The following is a 13,807-nucleotide window of genomic DNA, read 5'->3' as shown; positions in this document are numbered from 1 at the left end:
GAGACTCAATTTTGTGATTGTACTACCTGAATCAAAGTGAGAAAAGACAAGTGTATTTTTCTAAGTCATCAAGATAAATCTTAGAAATTCAGTCCGAACAAGAGAGACGGGCAGAAAGATATTAAAAAAAGTGGACCACGTCCAGGTAGTGTGAGGCCTTGCTGTATTTATGTTGCTTTTCAGCATAGCGCTGTTTTCTGAAATCTCCGTGTCACTGGAGACACTTCAGGGAAAGCTGTTCTGCGTCCTGTGGTTTTCTGTCCTGTGACATGTAAGGCAAGCTGCTCTGCAAGATCTCTGGGCATTACTGTCTGCACCTGCCTTCATGTGAACATATGAAAAACGTGTTTTGTGTCATTTCAAGGTTCTCCAGACTTCTTTGGGCAGATGCGTTTTGTATCATACCTGACAGGCACCTTTTGGAGGGGTGGTGCCTGGTTACTTCACACTGTAAATCCTGTGACGGTCTGTTTGCAGAGAGACTTCTGGAAAGAAGAGCATCTCCTTGGCAGTAGAGGCTTCCTGATCTGGTACAAGTGGGTGAGCTAGGAGAAAGCACACGTCTGGAAGATGAACTCCAGACACAGGGCTGCAGGGACTGACATCTCTTCAGGGGCCCGGGGTGTGGTTCTTTCTGGCTGAGTAGGAATGGACCATGTCTTGAAGAGCTTCTGGGGAGGGAGGTTGGTATCCCTCAGAGCACACTTAGGAGTTTGCATGGGGAGAGTGACAGGCTCCCTGCCCGCTGAGTCTTGGAGTTGAACCTTTGCTTCCTGCTGTGCAGAATGACTTTAAAAGCCTTCTCTGAGCTGGTGCAGCTTTTGTGTTTTTGTATAAAGTAGTGCCTGCATCACTGTTAAAGGCAAGGGTGGGTCTGTACAAAGAAACTGGAAAAAAAAAAACCATGAGGCTGTCCTGTTTTTGTCTTTCTGATGGGGTGGGAGGAACCCTGTGGGGTGGCAGTCACACCCCTTAGGCAGGAAATATGTGACAGGCCCTTCTGAGCCACATGGGACACCTCCCCGGGTGTCTGGGTCCCACACCCTCCTCAATGCCCCCAGGCAGAAGGCTCCTGTGAACTTGCTGACTTCCCAAGGAGACCTAGGCCGGGCCACCCAAAGGCAGCGTCTGTACGTGCTCACTGGGTTCCAGTGGTTGTGATCAGTGTTCCAGGTGGGTCATCTTCAGCTCTTCTAGTCCTTCTATTTGAAGGAGAAGGAAAATGAAGCCCAGAGGAGCAAACCTACCCAAGGTCACAAAGCTGAGCCTCTCCTGGCACTATCAGCTCTTGCCTTCAGCACCTCTTTAGAGAAGCTGCTCCATTTCTCCACTTTCCACTGTGCTCGCCCACCCTGCTGCCTGTGAGAGTTCTTGGCAGGCCAAGGTGAAGCACTCCTGTGTTAGTGAATCTGGGCTGTTTTGGGGCCTGTCTTCTGTAGCTCCCACATAGCAGACCCCTCTTGCTGCTCCTGCCTCTCCCCAGGTAGTGGGAGAGAAAAACAAAAGAGGGCAGGGACAGAAAAGGCTACAAAGAAAACTGGAGACTGGCTCCCTGCTTTGGGAGATGAAGGGGAGAGGAGCTCTGCAGGTACCTTGGTGTAGAGGCCCAGTTTTGGCTGCAGGGTCCTAGATGGAGGTGGCTGGGTGTAGCAGGGCATGTGCCCTCCCCTGTTCTCGATCACTGGGGCCACCCCCATATCACAGAGAATGCGGGCCAGAGGTTCCTCCATCACAGCCCTGCTTGATCAGAACCATTTACCTTGAGTTCCTAAGTCTCACAATTTCTAAGCTGAAAGGCATATGCTCAACACAGTATCTTCAAAAATCTGCATTTTATTTACACCTGTTTGTCCAATTACATGCATGTCTTTTTAAACGAGTGATTAGCAAAAAATGCATTAAAAATTTTAAAATAGCAATTAAATATACAAAAATATAGCTTACAAAAAACTGCGAATGTTTAAAAATATTCTGCTGCAGAATTCGTAGTGTACAAAACACGTCTATGAAACCTGAGGCTCAGCATTTCAAAACCTTTTTTTGAGGGAGTTACACATCTAGTGAATAAACCCCAAAGGGCCAGGCTACAGGACTAAGTGTCCCCGGTTCTGGCAATGACCCACTGAGGCAGTGTTTACCAGGAACACACTCAGGAGAGCAGGGCCTTCAGCAAGGGGGACTTGCTGACACTGCCTGCCCTGGAAGGGACGGGCCCGAGAGTGCGCAGTGGGCCTCAAGTTCAGACATGCCAGCTTAGGGACTGACACAGGGAACCAGGAAAAACTTTAAGTGCAAAAACTTACCCTGCCACTGGTGGGCTCACACACCAGGTACAACACACACCTGGCATCACCAGGGGATTCTCCCTGATTCCACAGAGCTGGGCAACCAAAAATGCCACTGGTTCTTGGGCTAGAAGTGGGTGAAAACCAAGTTGAATTCTGAAGCCGGTCTGAACAAGCTTTTTTTTTTTTTTTTTTTCTGACATTCCCACTCGAATGGAAGCCCAGTCCACAGTACATGGGCTCCTTTGTTAATCTTAGTAAAGAACTGTTAACCAGCACTTCTCAGTTACTACTGCAAATGTCAGACTCTAGCCATGACCATGACCTCTGCAAGACACTAACCCTGGACCAGAGGTTCCAGCAGGATTTTGCACACTGTCCTCAGTTTCAGGTTAGGGGCCCAGCTGCACTCAAGACCTGGGCAGCAGGTGTACCAAAGGAGGCAAGCAGGTGAAGCTTGCCAGACGGCCAGGGAGGAATCCATGCCCCTTCTCCCCAAGGCCACCTGGAGGAAGCAGCTTAACGTTTATCCCTGGGGAGGCAAAATGAAATTGAAAATACTTCCTAAAAGATTGCTGGTGGCCTAATTCCTGGTGTCACATAGAACAAAAGGGGCTGTGTAGGAAGCATTTCTCTTGTGTGTGCTTATAGGGGGGATACGAGGAAAGCCAGGAACTTGGCAGATGAGCCCCCGGGCCTGTATCTGGTTAGCCAGGAGATTCACTGTCTCTGTCCTACAAAATGGAAGCCTGCAGTTGCTGCTGCCCAAACTCCTGCATCAGAAACGAGCCGGCCTAGGAGACGAGACAGTTGGAGCCATTAGTGCTGGACTCTGGGCCCAGAGAGAGGAAGGGTGGCAGCACATCCAGGTGGGAGTCCGCTTGTGTGGGAAAGGGGAAAATTGTGGGGCTGCGCTCTGATTAGCTGGGTCTCTGAGGTGGGGCAGAGACTGCAGCTTCTGACTTGGGTAGAAAACTTGAATTCCAGTATGTTGCAATCAAGCACAAATGCCTATTCAAGCAGAGTGTGACTGCAAAAATACCTCCATTCTGGGCTTGCCTCTTAGAAAATCTGACTTGTAGCATGCCTCTCCCACACGAACAGGAGAGGTCCTTGAATATGCACTAACAAGGAACAAGCTACTGGTGGGTGCTCAACAGGTGAGGCGCTGGGGTAAGGGAGCCTGATGATTTGTGAACTCTATGCCAGGTTACCTATTCAAAAAGTCAAATGAGCAATTAAGGCCGGCACCGTGGCTCAACAGGCTAATCCTCCGCCTTGCGGCGCGGGCACCCCGGGTTCTAGTCCCGGTCAGGGCACCGATCCTGTCCTGGTTGCCCCTCTTCCAGGCCAGCTCTCTGCTGTGGCCAGGGAGTGCAGTGGAGGATGGCCCAAGTGCTTGGGCCCTGCACCCCATGGGAGACCAGGAGAAGCACCTGGCTCCTGCCATCGGAACAGCGCGGTGCGCCGGCTGCAGCGCGCTACCGCGGCGGTCATTGGAGGGTGAACCAACGGCAAAAGGAAGACCTTTCTCTCTGTCTCTCTCTCTCACTGTCCACTCTGCCTGTCAAAAAAAAAAAAAAAAAAAAAAAGCAATTAAGTCAGGTGTGCCATGGTATAGACAGGTGGTCAAGGAAGATTGGGGGGCTCTGTGTCTACTGGGTGACCCCAGGTCTGTCACATACCAGGCTCTGGCCACGGGCTAATCCTTACAAGAGCCCCTTTTTTTCAAGCCCTGCATGGTGGACAAGGAAGCTGAGCAGTAAGGGGCAAGGAGAAGATGACATCCCTGGTCTGCCCAGAGCTCTGGGGACACCACACAGCGTGCATTTCATAATTCACTAAAGGCCCGGAGAAAGGAGCTGGTTAGAGCAGCTCAGCGTGAGGCTGTGGAAAGGGATAAGGCCCCAGGTCATTCCTCTGATGGATCTAAGGGGCCTGGCACTGGAGAAAAGCAGTTTCACTTGTCAAGTCTATCAAGAACATGGTGTCTGGCAATGGTGGTGGGACCACCTGCCCCCTTTTGGCTGTTTCTGTCTGCTCCCTTTCGAGGTGACTATAAGGATCTTACCTGCCAAGTGCCGGCGCATATCACACTTGGCAAAGAAAAGCAGATGTCAACTTATAGTGTCTTGTGCTCATCCAAGAATCAAGTCAGGCTGGTTTTGTTCCCTGTTTCTAATAAGTCACCTGAACTCAGATGTCCCCTTAGCAACAACTCCCTGATGAGCCAAGACGCTCATGGGCTCCAGAGGGGCCTGAGTTCCGCTCCACTAACCGGCAGCACACAAATAGCTGTTAAGAAGACACAGTAAGACTACAGCAGCCAGTGGTCCCAGAGCAGCCCAGTCCCCACATACCTACACATTCACACAGGTCACCGATAACTCATGCCTCATTGTGGGAATTAAGCCCAAGCCAACAGGGTATAAAGGGATCCCTCATTCTTGAAGAAACTGAATGGATTGTCTTTTAAATAAAATACGAATTGTAAGCAGAATCAAAGGAAGACATATGAAAAGGCCTGCTGCCATTTGTAGCACAGAGGCTTTGGGGTGGGGGCGGGGAAGGGTTATAGTTGGAGGCCCCAGCTGCAGAGAGCAAACACAGGCGGTAATCCTGGGCCTGGTCCCAAGAAAGGGAAGAGGACTAAAAGCAGAATAGACACTGATGTCTCCAGCTTCCAGCCAACCCTGGCAGCAGTGCACGGCAGAAAGCCCGCCCCATTCACAAGGGCCAAGAAGGTGAGGTTTACGGCGGCTCAGTTTGGGCAGAGCAGACTCCGGTGTTCCTGCGCTTTCCTCGTATGGACCTAACTACACACACTCGGCCTCTGGTCCGGGGCACTAACACAGAATTGATTCCCCTCTGGAGAAACAGGGTCACGGTGAGGCAGTCTCCTTGGCACGGAGGCATGGGGACACAAAAGGTGGTGGCAACTGAAAGGCTAGAATTCCACCAAAGCTGTGAGCAGCAGCAGCAATCTGCCGTGTAGATCATACAGAATTCCTCCCCTGTGGGGAAGGAAAATCTTTCCTATTGGAGGCCCACAGCAAAGAGGCGACATCTGTCCCAAGACCACTTCATGGAAAGCCCACTGTTGGCACTGTCACTGAAAACGTGTCACTGTAAACTGGGTGCTTCGCAGCATTCAGCTTTAGCTGCTATAAATAGAGAACGCGAAAAGAAGGTGAAAGTAGCAGTGTACAAAGAGTTCTTCCCATGGTGCCAAACCGGCTAAGGCGTTCATATAAAAATATTCCACACTCCCCGTGCCCTGTTCAGGAAGCGGTCCAGCTGGCAGACTGCAGGCAGGTCACACATGGGAAACAGCCAGTTCTGCCCAACTAGACTTGTAATTTTCCAAGCTGGACTCTGCCCAGCACTTTTCTAGGCTAACAGGAATTTTCCTCCTCATCTGACCCCAGCCACCAGAGCCAAGGACAGGTTCCCCTTCCCATTCTTAGATGGTAGAGGTTAAATTCCAGAAAATATTCCTGGAGGCATGCCATAAGCAGAGTAGCAACGCTCTCTCCACCCTGTCCATATCACACCGAGTATATTCCAATGAAACACTTCCCCCACTTCCACCTGTGGGGTAGAGTGGAACAAAGCAGTTGGTGAACTCCTGTGATGAGGGAGGGGTGGAGCAGGGCTGTGGCAAAGAATGTTCTATTTGACCCACTTCTGCTTACATAGCTACATTTTACAGTATTCACAAATCCTAGTGGACTCAGTCACTTCTAGAAAAGTTGGACAGCAAGAGGCAAAGAGCAGCATGCATTTCTTTCCTATAAAGACACTTTCAGTGAGTGATCACAAGTCCAAAAATGGAGGCACACGCCAATAGGTGGAGAGCCCTGCAGGAGCTTCCTAAAACTATTTACAATTTCAGGTGGATTTCCAGCTTCAGAATTACACGGGAATCTTATTTGGGATAAATTGTTAAAAAGTCAACAACAGGCAGAGATAGTGCAACGGGGGAAGAGAAAGGAAGGGGAGGCAACAGAGTCAGCATCCGTATCCAGCTGGGCCAGGGGGACCCGCCATTCTTAGGCCACTCCAGAGCCTTGGGTGGGCCCCCAGCATCCTCCTCCCAAGGAAGCCAGCACCTATGCTGGAACCATGCTGTGCAGTGGGGATATGGGCAGCACCCTGGCTGGGATCCCCTGGGTTGTGCAGGGACCGTGTGGGCTGAGAGCTCAGCCCCAGCTGGACTTCCCTAGTGAACGGAAGTGGGTAGTCGGTGAGAAGAGGAAATGGCTTCTGACCAGGCCTTTCCAAGTGCATTTAATGGGTATAGCTTAGCAATAGTATAGCAAGTGTTGTGAAGTTGAAGGGAACAGGGTGGTGAGGGGCTCTGCTGCTCTATTGTACCCAAAGCCCTTGGGTTCCAAGATGGCCTTATCAAAGGAACAGAACACGAAGAGGCCACTGGCACTGTCCTACTGCCAACTGGCAGCCAGCTGTACTTCGGCTCACCATGGCCCCAGGTTTTACTTGGCCCAGACTGGCAGGGGGATTCAGTGCTGGGAAGGCATGCATGGTCCACTCAAGCTCATCCTCCATGGGTGGGCGGTGGCTTTAAAGCCCTCCCCTCAGTTCCCTTCTCTAATACTGTATCTTCCCTTTTTGATAAAGCTTCACCTTGACAAGGACATGAGTATCTGGGAGACTGTAATAGAGTTAGCAAGAGACCCTCATGAAGTTTCTTGAACCAAACCTGCAGGCTCATCCACTCCTCTTCTCTTGGCGTGGGGTAGTTATCAGAGTGCTTTGGTTGTCACAAGGCCCAGATGCCTGGGTCCCCAGCGTGGCTGGCCCAAGAGTTCTTCATGAGGCAAAGGAAGTGGCAGCTGGTGCCTCAGGTAAGAGCAACCAAGACAGAGCCTGCCCGCGTTCCTCCTGGCTGTACGCAGACGTCGCATCCCAACAGTTTGATCCTATGGCGAGCTATACAATGTTCTCTGCCCCAGGAAGGGGACCCTGCGGGGGACCACGGTCCTGCTTACTGTGCAACTGGGCCAACTGCAGAACTGGCATGTTGCACAGGGGACACACTTTCCGAACCTCCAGCCACTTAATAAGGCACCTGTAGAACAAGATGCCACAGGGGGAAGAAGACATCAGTCCCGTGGTGATGGCACCCCTGCCCTCATCTTGCTGTTGCCACGTACAGTGAGTACCTGACACCCAGAGCAAGTGTGAGGAGCCCCAAGGACTCCACCACATATGGAGAATGCACATTACCCCCAGAGAAACCAAGGTGTCCTGTCTGCCACAGGGGATACTAAGAAGCCACACCTAGTGCGTCACATCTTCAGCCACTCATGATTTCACAAAGGACAAAGTATACCAAGGAGGGAGGTAGGAAGTAGGAAAAGTAAATGTTTAACAGAAATATAAAATCGGTAAAACTGCAAGAGATGGGCAGACTATTTAATGTATCTGTAGGAAGTAGGAAATACCATTTATATCCAGACTACTTAAAAGAACTATGGTTTGCAGTGAGATAAATTTTAGAAGCTGGAAGCTCTTACTGGGAAGCCCCAGCTAAATCACTGTTTACAGTCTGGGCTCCACAGGGGCTCATCTGGCTCTCTGGCAGAGTTCTGTGACGGTCACTTCCCATCGCCCTGGCCCCTTCTGGTGTCACGTAGACACACATTCCCCCCCCCCCCCCCCAATATGCTGTCAGCTTTCTGCATCGCAGACCAATCATGAAACCACCAAGTTTGGCATTGCTCCAAGGGTCACAAATAAGATGGCCAGTGTGTCCCAAACTCGAGCCCCAGTACATAACTCCACGTCAGTACTCACTTTCTGTGGAAGGCATGCTTACATGGACAGATTCCCAACTCATCTCGAGGCCTGAAGTCTTCTAGACACACTGCGCAGAGCTGAAAGGCAAGTTCACAAATGAGGCTGAGAGTCTACCAAGTATTCTCCCAGGTCCCACAGTAGGGTGCAGGCTCCTGAGACCAGCATGTGAAGGAACCTCCACTGGCCCAGAACTTGTTAAGTGGAATCCCCAGGTTGGGATGGATGAGGCCTCCTGAAGAGGAGTCTCCTGCTGAATCCATCGCATGCCTTGAGGCACTGAGCAGATGGGAAAAGATGGAGAGCACGAGGCAGCCCCTCCACTTCATCCAGAGGAACAAGTGTGACTCAGGGTTACTCTCCCACACCAAGGCTTAACCTACGGTCTGCTTCCTGGGATGTGCCCAGGGATTGTTTCTTGGAAAACACTTTGGGCCCTGGGCAATCCTTGGTCCAGTTTTTTAAAAGGGCACAGCCTGCAGTAACATGCTATTTATAGTTCCTGGGGCCTCTCATTGTGGCACTGTCCTGTCAGTCTGTCATTGTCATACAAAAAGTTATTAAAGACTAACTTAAAACTTAAGAAAGCATAAACAGGGCCAAGATCCCTCTGACAGGTGATCAGCCTCCAGTGCTTGGACAGAGGCTTTCTCCTCATCCAGATGCCAGGTTCTCACACTACTTCTTGGACACTTACCAGTGCCCATGGACACCATGCCATTGCACTTACCCATTTTACAGATGAAGAAACAGGCCCAGAGCAATAACCACAGTGCTCTAGCCATTCCACTGTGGAGACTCCAGGCCTAGCCAGAGACCCAGACTTGTCACACTGGTGTGCTGCCGAACCACTTTTACCTCATGCTCAATGACTGAATTCCTTCCTGCTTCCCTCCCTGTACCCCCAGGCTCCTGGCTCAGGCCATCACCATTTCTTGCCTGGCTTCATGTCACCAGTTTCCTAACCTATCACATGTAACCTGGCCTTCTTAGATTATGTGTGTGCCATGGCCGTGAACATTTTTGTTGAGGCAGCTCTCAGGGCCTTGTGTTAAAGACAGACAGAACTTTCACAGGAAAAGGAAAATGAAAAACCATGCCCACGCCCTGTGTCCCTGCCAAGATGCCAGGGGGACAGGCAGGAGCACAGGATAGGCAGCTGGCCTGATTAGCACACCCACCAGCTGTGTTGGCCTCTGCTTTCACAGAACTGCCATCAGCTCAGCTTGGGTGTAGGGCCACACAGTAAGGTATCTACCAATACCACCTGTGTTTTTTTGTTTTTTTGTTTTGTTTTTGACAGGCAGAGTTAGACAGAGAGAGAGACAGAGACAAAGGTCTTCCTTTTCCGTTGGTTCACCCCCCAAATGGCCACTACGGCAGGTGCGTTGCGCCGATCCGAAGCCAGGAGCTTCTTCTGGGTCTCCCACACGGGTGCAGGGCCCAAGCACTTGGGCCATCCTCCACTGCCTTCCCGGGCCACAGCGGAGAGCTGGACTGGAAGAGGAGCAACCGGGACAGAATCTGGTGCTCCAACTGGGACTAGAACCCGGAGTACCAGCACCGCAGGTGGAGGATTAGCCTAGTGAGCCACGGCGCCGGCCAATACCAGTTGTTTTTTTATGATGTTTACATTTTGTGATGGAAATATCACTTTTCAAGATCATTTTTATTTTCTGGAGGCAAACTGAGAACGAGCTGAGAAAGTTCCAGCCTTGGGGAATCTTTTCAGGCCCCTGTCTTCCTTGTCTAAGGAAGGATGCTCCCACCTCCCAGACTGTGTAAACATGCCCTCCGGCCTTTCACAGCTAGCTTGTCAGCCCAGTCTTGAAAAACAGGGTCAGTACTGTCACCTGGAGATGGAGTTCTGTCTGTACCAAAGCACAAGCTGGACACATTGCTCATTTTTATCCACTTATTATTGTAGCCTTTTCAAAACCTAGTTTCTGTTAAGGGTTATAATGTGCTATTGTTAAATTCTAAATAAACTCTACAACCATAGCTATCTGAAAAGAAACACAATTTACTGATAAAGGTAACCAAAACTCAGGGCAATCAGAGCACTTCCTAGAAGTTCACTCTGAGGGCCAAGTTCATTTTACAATTTTACAGATTATATTTTGCAAATGAGCTTTACTTTCCAGTATCTCAGTGACAAGAGTTTACCAGTGTGATTCCATTAAAAAAAAACTAGATACAATTAAAGTACACAATCCATCAGTGTTTAAGTATATTCAGAGTTGTGCAACCATCACCTTCCCCACCTTTTCAAAAAGCCCATACCCACAAGCAGTCACTCCTTATTCTCCTTAGTCACTGGCAATCAACCACTAGTCTATTTTCTGTCTTGATGGGTTTGTCTATTCTATACATTTCCTGTAAACGGAATCTCATAATATGTGGTCCTCTGTATTTAGCTTCTTTCCTTTAGCATAATGTCTTTAAGCTTTATCCATACTGTAGCATACACTTATTTTTATGGCTGAATAATATTCTATTGTATGTATAAGCCAATTTTGTTTATCTATTCTTTGATTATGACCATTCAGGGTGTAACTATCTTTTGGTTATTTTGAATAATGCTGCTTTAAACAGGTCCCTGTTCTCTTTTGAAATTCCAAAGAGTGGAATTCCTGGGTCATATGATAACTTTATATTTAACTTTTAAAAAATATTTATTTGAAAGACAGAGTGGCCGGTGCCATGGCTCAATAGGCTAATCCTCTGCCTGTGGCGCCGACACCCTGGGTTCTAGTCCCAGTTGCTCCTCTTCCAGTCCAGCTCTCTGCTGTGGCCCAGGAGTGCAGTGGAGGATGGCCCAAGTGTTTGGACCCTGCACCCCATGGGAGACCAGGAGAAGCACCTGGCTCCTGGCTTTGGATTGGTGCAGTGTGCCGGCCGCAGCAGCCATTGGAGGGTGAACCAATGGCAAAGGAAGACCTTTCTCTGTCTCTCTCTTTCACTGTCCACTCTGCCTGTCAAAAAAAAAAAAAAGAAAAAAAAAAAAAAGAAAAAAAAAAAAAAAGAGTGATAGACAGATGTACTTGCTGGTCTGTTCCCCAAATGGCTGCAATGGTGGGGGCTGGGCCAGGCCAAAGGTAGGAGGCCAGAATTCTGTTTATTTCTCCTAAGCACTTGGACCATCTTCTATTGCCTTTCCAGGTGCACTTGCAGGAAGCTAGATTGGAAGCCGGGTGGCCAGGACTCAAACTGGAGCTCTGATGGGATGCCGGTGTTGTAAGTGGTGGCTTAACCTGCTGCATCACGATGCCGGCCCCTGGGTTGAACTTTGTGAGGAGCTACCAGACTGATTCTTACCAGCAGTACACAGGCAGTGGTCACTTCTCTCATGACTATGAATGATGTGCTTATAGGCAATTTGCATATTTTTTGGAGAAATGTTTATTCAAGTCCTTTGCCCTTTTAGTTGAGTTATTTAGTTGGTAAAATATATTTTAGACACAAATCCCTTATCTAATAGTCAACTGATTTTGACAAAGGTAGAAAAGCATTTCTTTTTTTTCTTTTTCTTTTTCTTTTTTTAAACAGGCAGAGTGGATAGTGAGAGAGAGAGACAGAGAGAAAGGTCTTCCTTTTTGCCGTTGGTTCACCCTCCAATGGCCGCTGCGGCCTGCGCATCTTGCTGATCCGAAGCCAGGAGCCAGGTGCTTCTCCTGGTCTCCCACTCGGGTGCAGGGCCCAAGCACTTGGGCCATCCTCCACTGCCTTCCCGGGCCATAGCAGAGAGCTGGCCTGGAAGAGGGACAACCGGGATAGTCCGGCGCCCCAACCGGGACTAGAACCCCGTGTGCCGGCGCCGCAAGGCGGAAGATTAGCCTGTTAAGCCACGGCGCCGGCAGAAAAGCATTTCAATAGCAGAAGAACAGCCTTTGCAACAAATGATGTTGGTGCATTTACACATTCACAGGCATCAAAAGTGCAGCTAACCTAAGCATAAGCAACCAAAGAAAAATACTGATAAACTGAACGTTATCAAGTTTAACAACTTTTGTTATGCAAATCCTCCAGCAGAATGCAAAGATGGGAGAAAATATTTGCAAACCTTTTTATTTTGCAGGCTTTTTATTACTGATTTTCAAGTGTTCTTTAATATATTCTGCATATTAGCCACTTATCAGATATAAGTTTTTTAAGTATTCTTTCCCTGTGGGTTGTCTATTCACTTTTTTTTTTAAAAATTTATTTATTTATTTGAAAGTCAGAGTTACAGAGAGAGAAGGAGAAGCAGGGAGAGAGAGGTCTTCCATCTGCTAGTTCACTCCCCAATTGACCACAATAGCCGGAGCTGCGCTGATCCAAAGCCAGGAGCTTCCTCCGCGTCTCCCATGTGGGTGCAGGGGCCCAAGGACTTGGGACATCTTCTACTGCTTTCCCAGGCCATAGCAGAGAGCTGGATAGGAAGTGGAGCAGCCGGGTCTTGAACTGGCGCCCATATGGGATGCTGGCACTGCAGGCAGCGGCATTACCCACTATGTCATAGTGCCAGCCTCTATTCACTTCTTGATAATGTTCTTTGAAGCACAAAACTTTGTAATGTTGGAGTTCAATTTATTGTTTTTTCTTTAGTTGCTTATGCTATTTGTGTCCTAATCCAAGGCTATGAAGATTTGTATACCTTTGTTTACTTCTAAGAATTTTATACTCTTAGCTGATACATTTAGGCCTTTGATTAATTTTTGAGTTAATTTTTGTATATGGGGTTGAGTAGGGATCCAAATTCATTCGTTTGCATGTAGACATCCAGCTGTTACGGACCATTTGTTGAAAGGACTATTCTTTTCCCATTGCTTTGATACCTTTGTTGAAAATCAGTTGGCTGTAGATGCTTGGATTTATTTCTGGACTTGCAATTTTATTCCATTGATCTGTATGTCTATCCATGTGCCAGGATCACAGTGTCTTAAATACTATTTCTTTAAAGTAAGTTTGGAAAGTGGGCAGTGTTAGTTAAGTTTTGAAATTGGGAGGTGTTAGAACTTTACTCTCCTTTTTTTCTTCCCCTCAAGACTATTTTGGCTACTCTGGGTCCCTTATATTGCTATAAAGATTTTAGGAATTACATTGTTTAAAAAAATTTATTTATTTGAAAGGAGGGGTAGGGGAGGCAGGGAGAGAGAGGGAGGCAGTGAGGGAGAGAGAGAGGGAGGAAGAGACAGAGATTTTCCATGAGTTGGTTTACCTCCCAAATGGCTGCATTTGGGTCAGTCTGCAGCCAGGAGCTTCCTTTCGGTCTCCCACATGGGTTTAGGCACCCAAGCATTTGGGTCATCTGCTGCTGCTTTCCTGGGCCCATTAGCAGGGAGCTGGATTGGAAGTGGAGCAGCTGGGACTCAAATGGGCACCCATATGGGATGCTGGCACTGCAGGCAGCAGCTTTATCTGCTACATCTTAGTCCTGGCCCCAGGACTTTAAAAAAGAAAAGACTGCTGGGATTTTGATAGAGATTTTGATTATATAAATCCTTTGAGGAAATACTGCCATCTTAACATCAACTCTTCTAATCCATGAACTTGGGGTGTCTATTCATTTAGGTCTTCTTTAATATCTTTCAATAATGTTTCGCAGTTTATAGCATACAAATCTGAGCTTTTGTTAAATTTATTCCTAAGTATCTTATTCTTCTTGATAGTATTTAAGTAGAATTTTCTTAATTTATTTTCAGATTGTTCATTGCTAACCT

At 48.4% G+C, this 13,807-nt stretch overlaps 1 protein-coding gene across 2 annotated transcripts in view; it reads right to left on the bottom strand.

Annotated features, from left to right (window-relative positions):
- Positions 1–1,832: 1,832 nt before the first annotated feature.
- The window catches only part of RNF24 (ring finger protein 24), a 95,944-nt gene continuing 83,969 nt past the window's right edge, over positions 1,833–13,807 (bottom strand). For both annotated transcript variants that reach the window (XM_062203914.1, XM_062203915.1), the window contains exons 5-6: positions 8,106–8,185; positions 1,833–7,377 (exon numbers count right to left, since the gene is read on the bottom strand). In XM_062203914.1, coding sequence (XP_062059898.1) covers positions 7,239–7,377; positions 8,106–8,185 — 219 coding nt within the window. In that variant the 3' untranslated portion in view covers positions 1,833–7,238. The remainder of the gene's footprint in view (positions 7,378–8,105; positions 8,186–13,807) is intronic.

This window comes from Lepus europaeus, chromosome 10 (assembly GCF_033115175.1).
Source record: "Lepus europaeus isolate LE1 chromosome 10, mLepTim1.pri, whole genome shotgun sequence".
NCBI lineage: Eukaryota > Metazoa > Chordata > Mammalia > Lagomorpha > Leporidae > Lepus > Lepus europaeus.
Note: the sequence above shows the minus strand (reverse complement) of the source record. Positions and strands in the feature narration are given on the sequence as shown.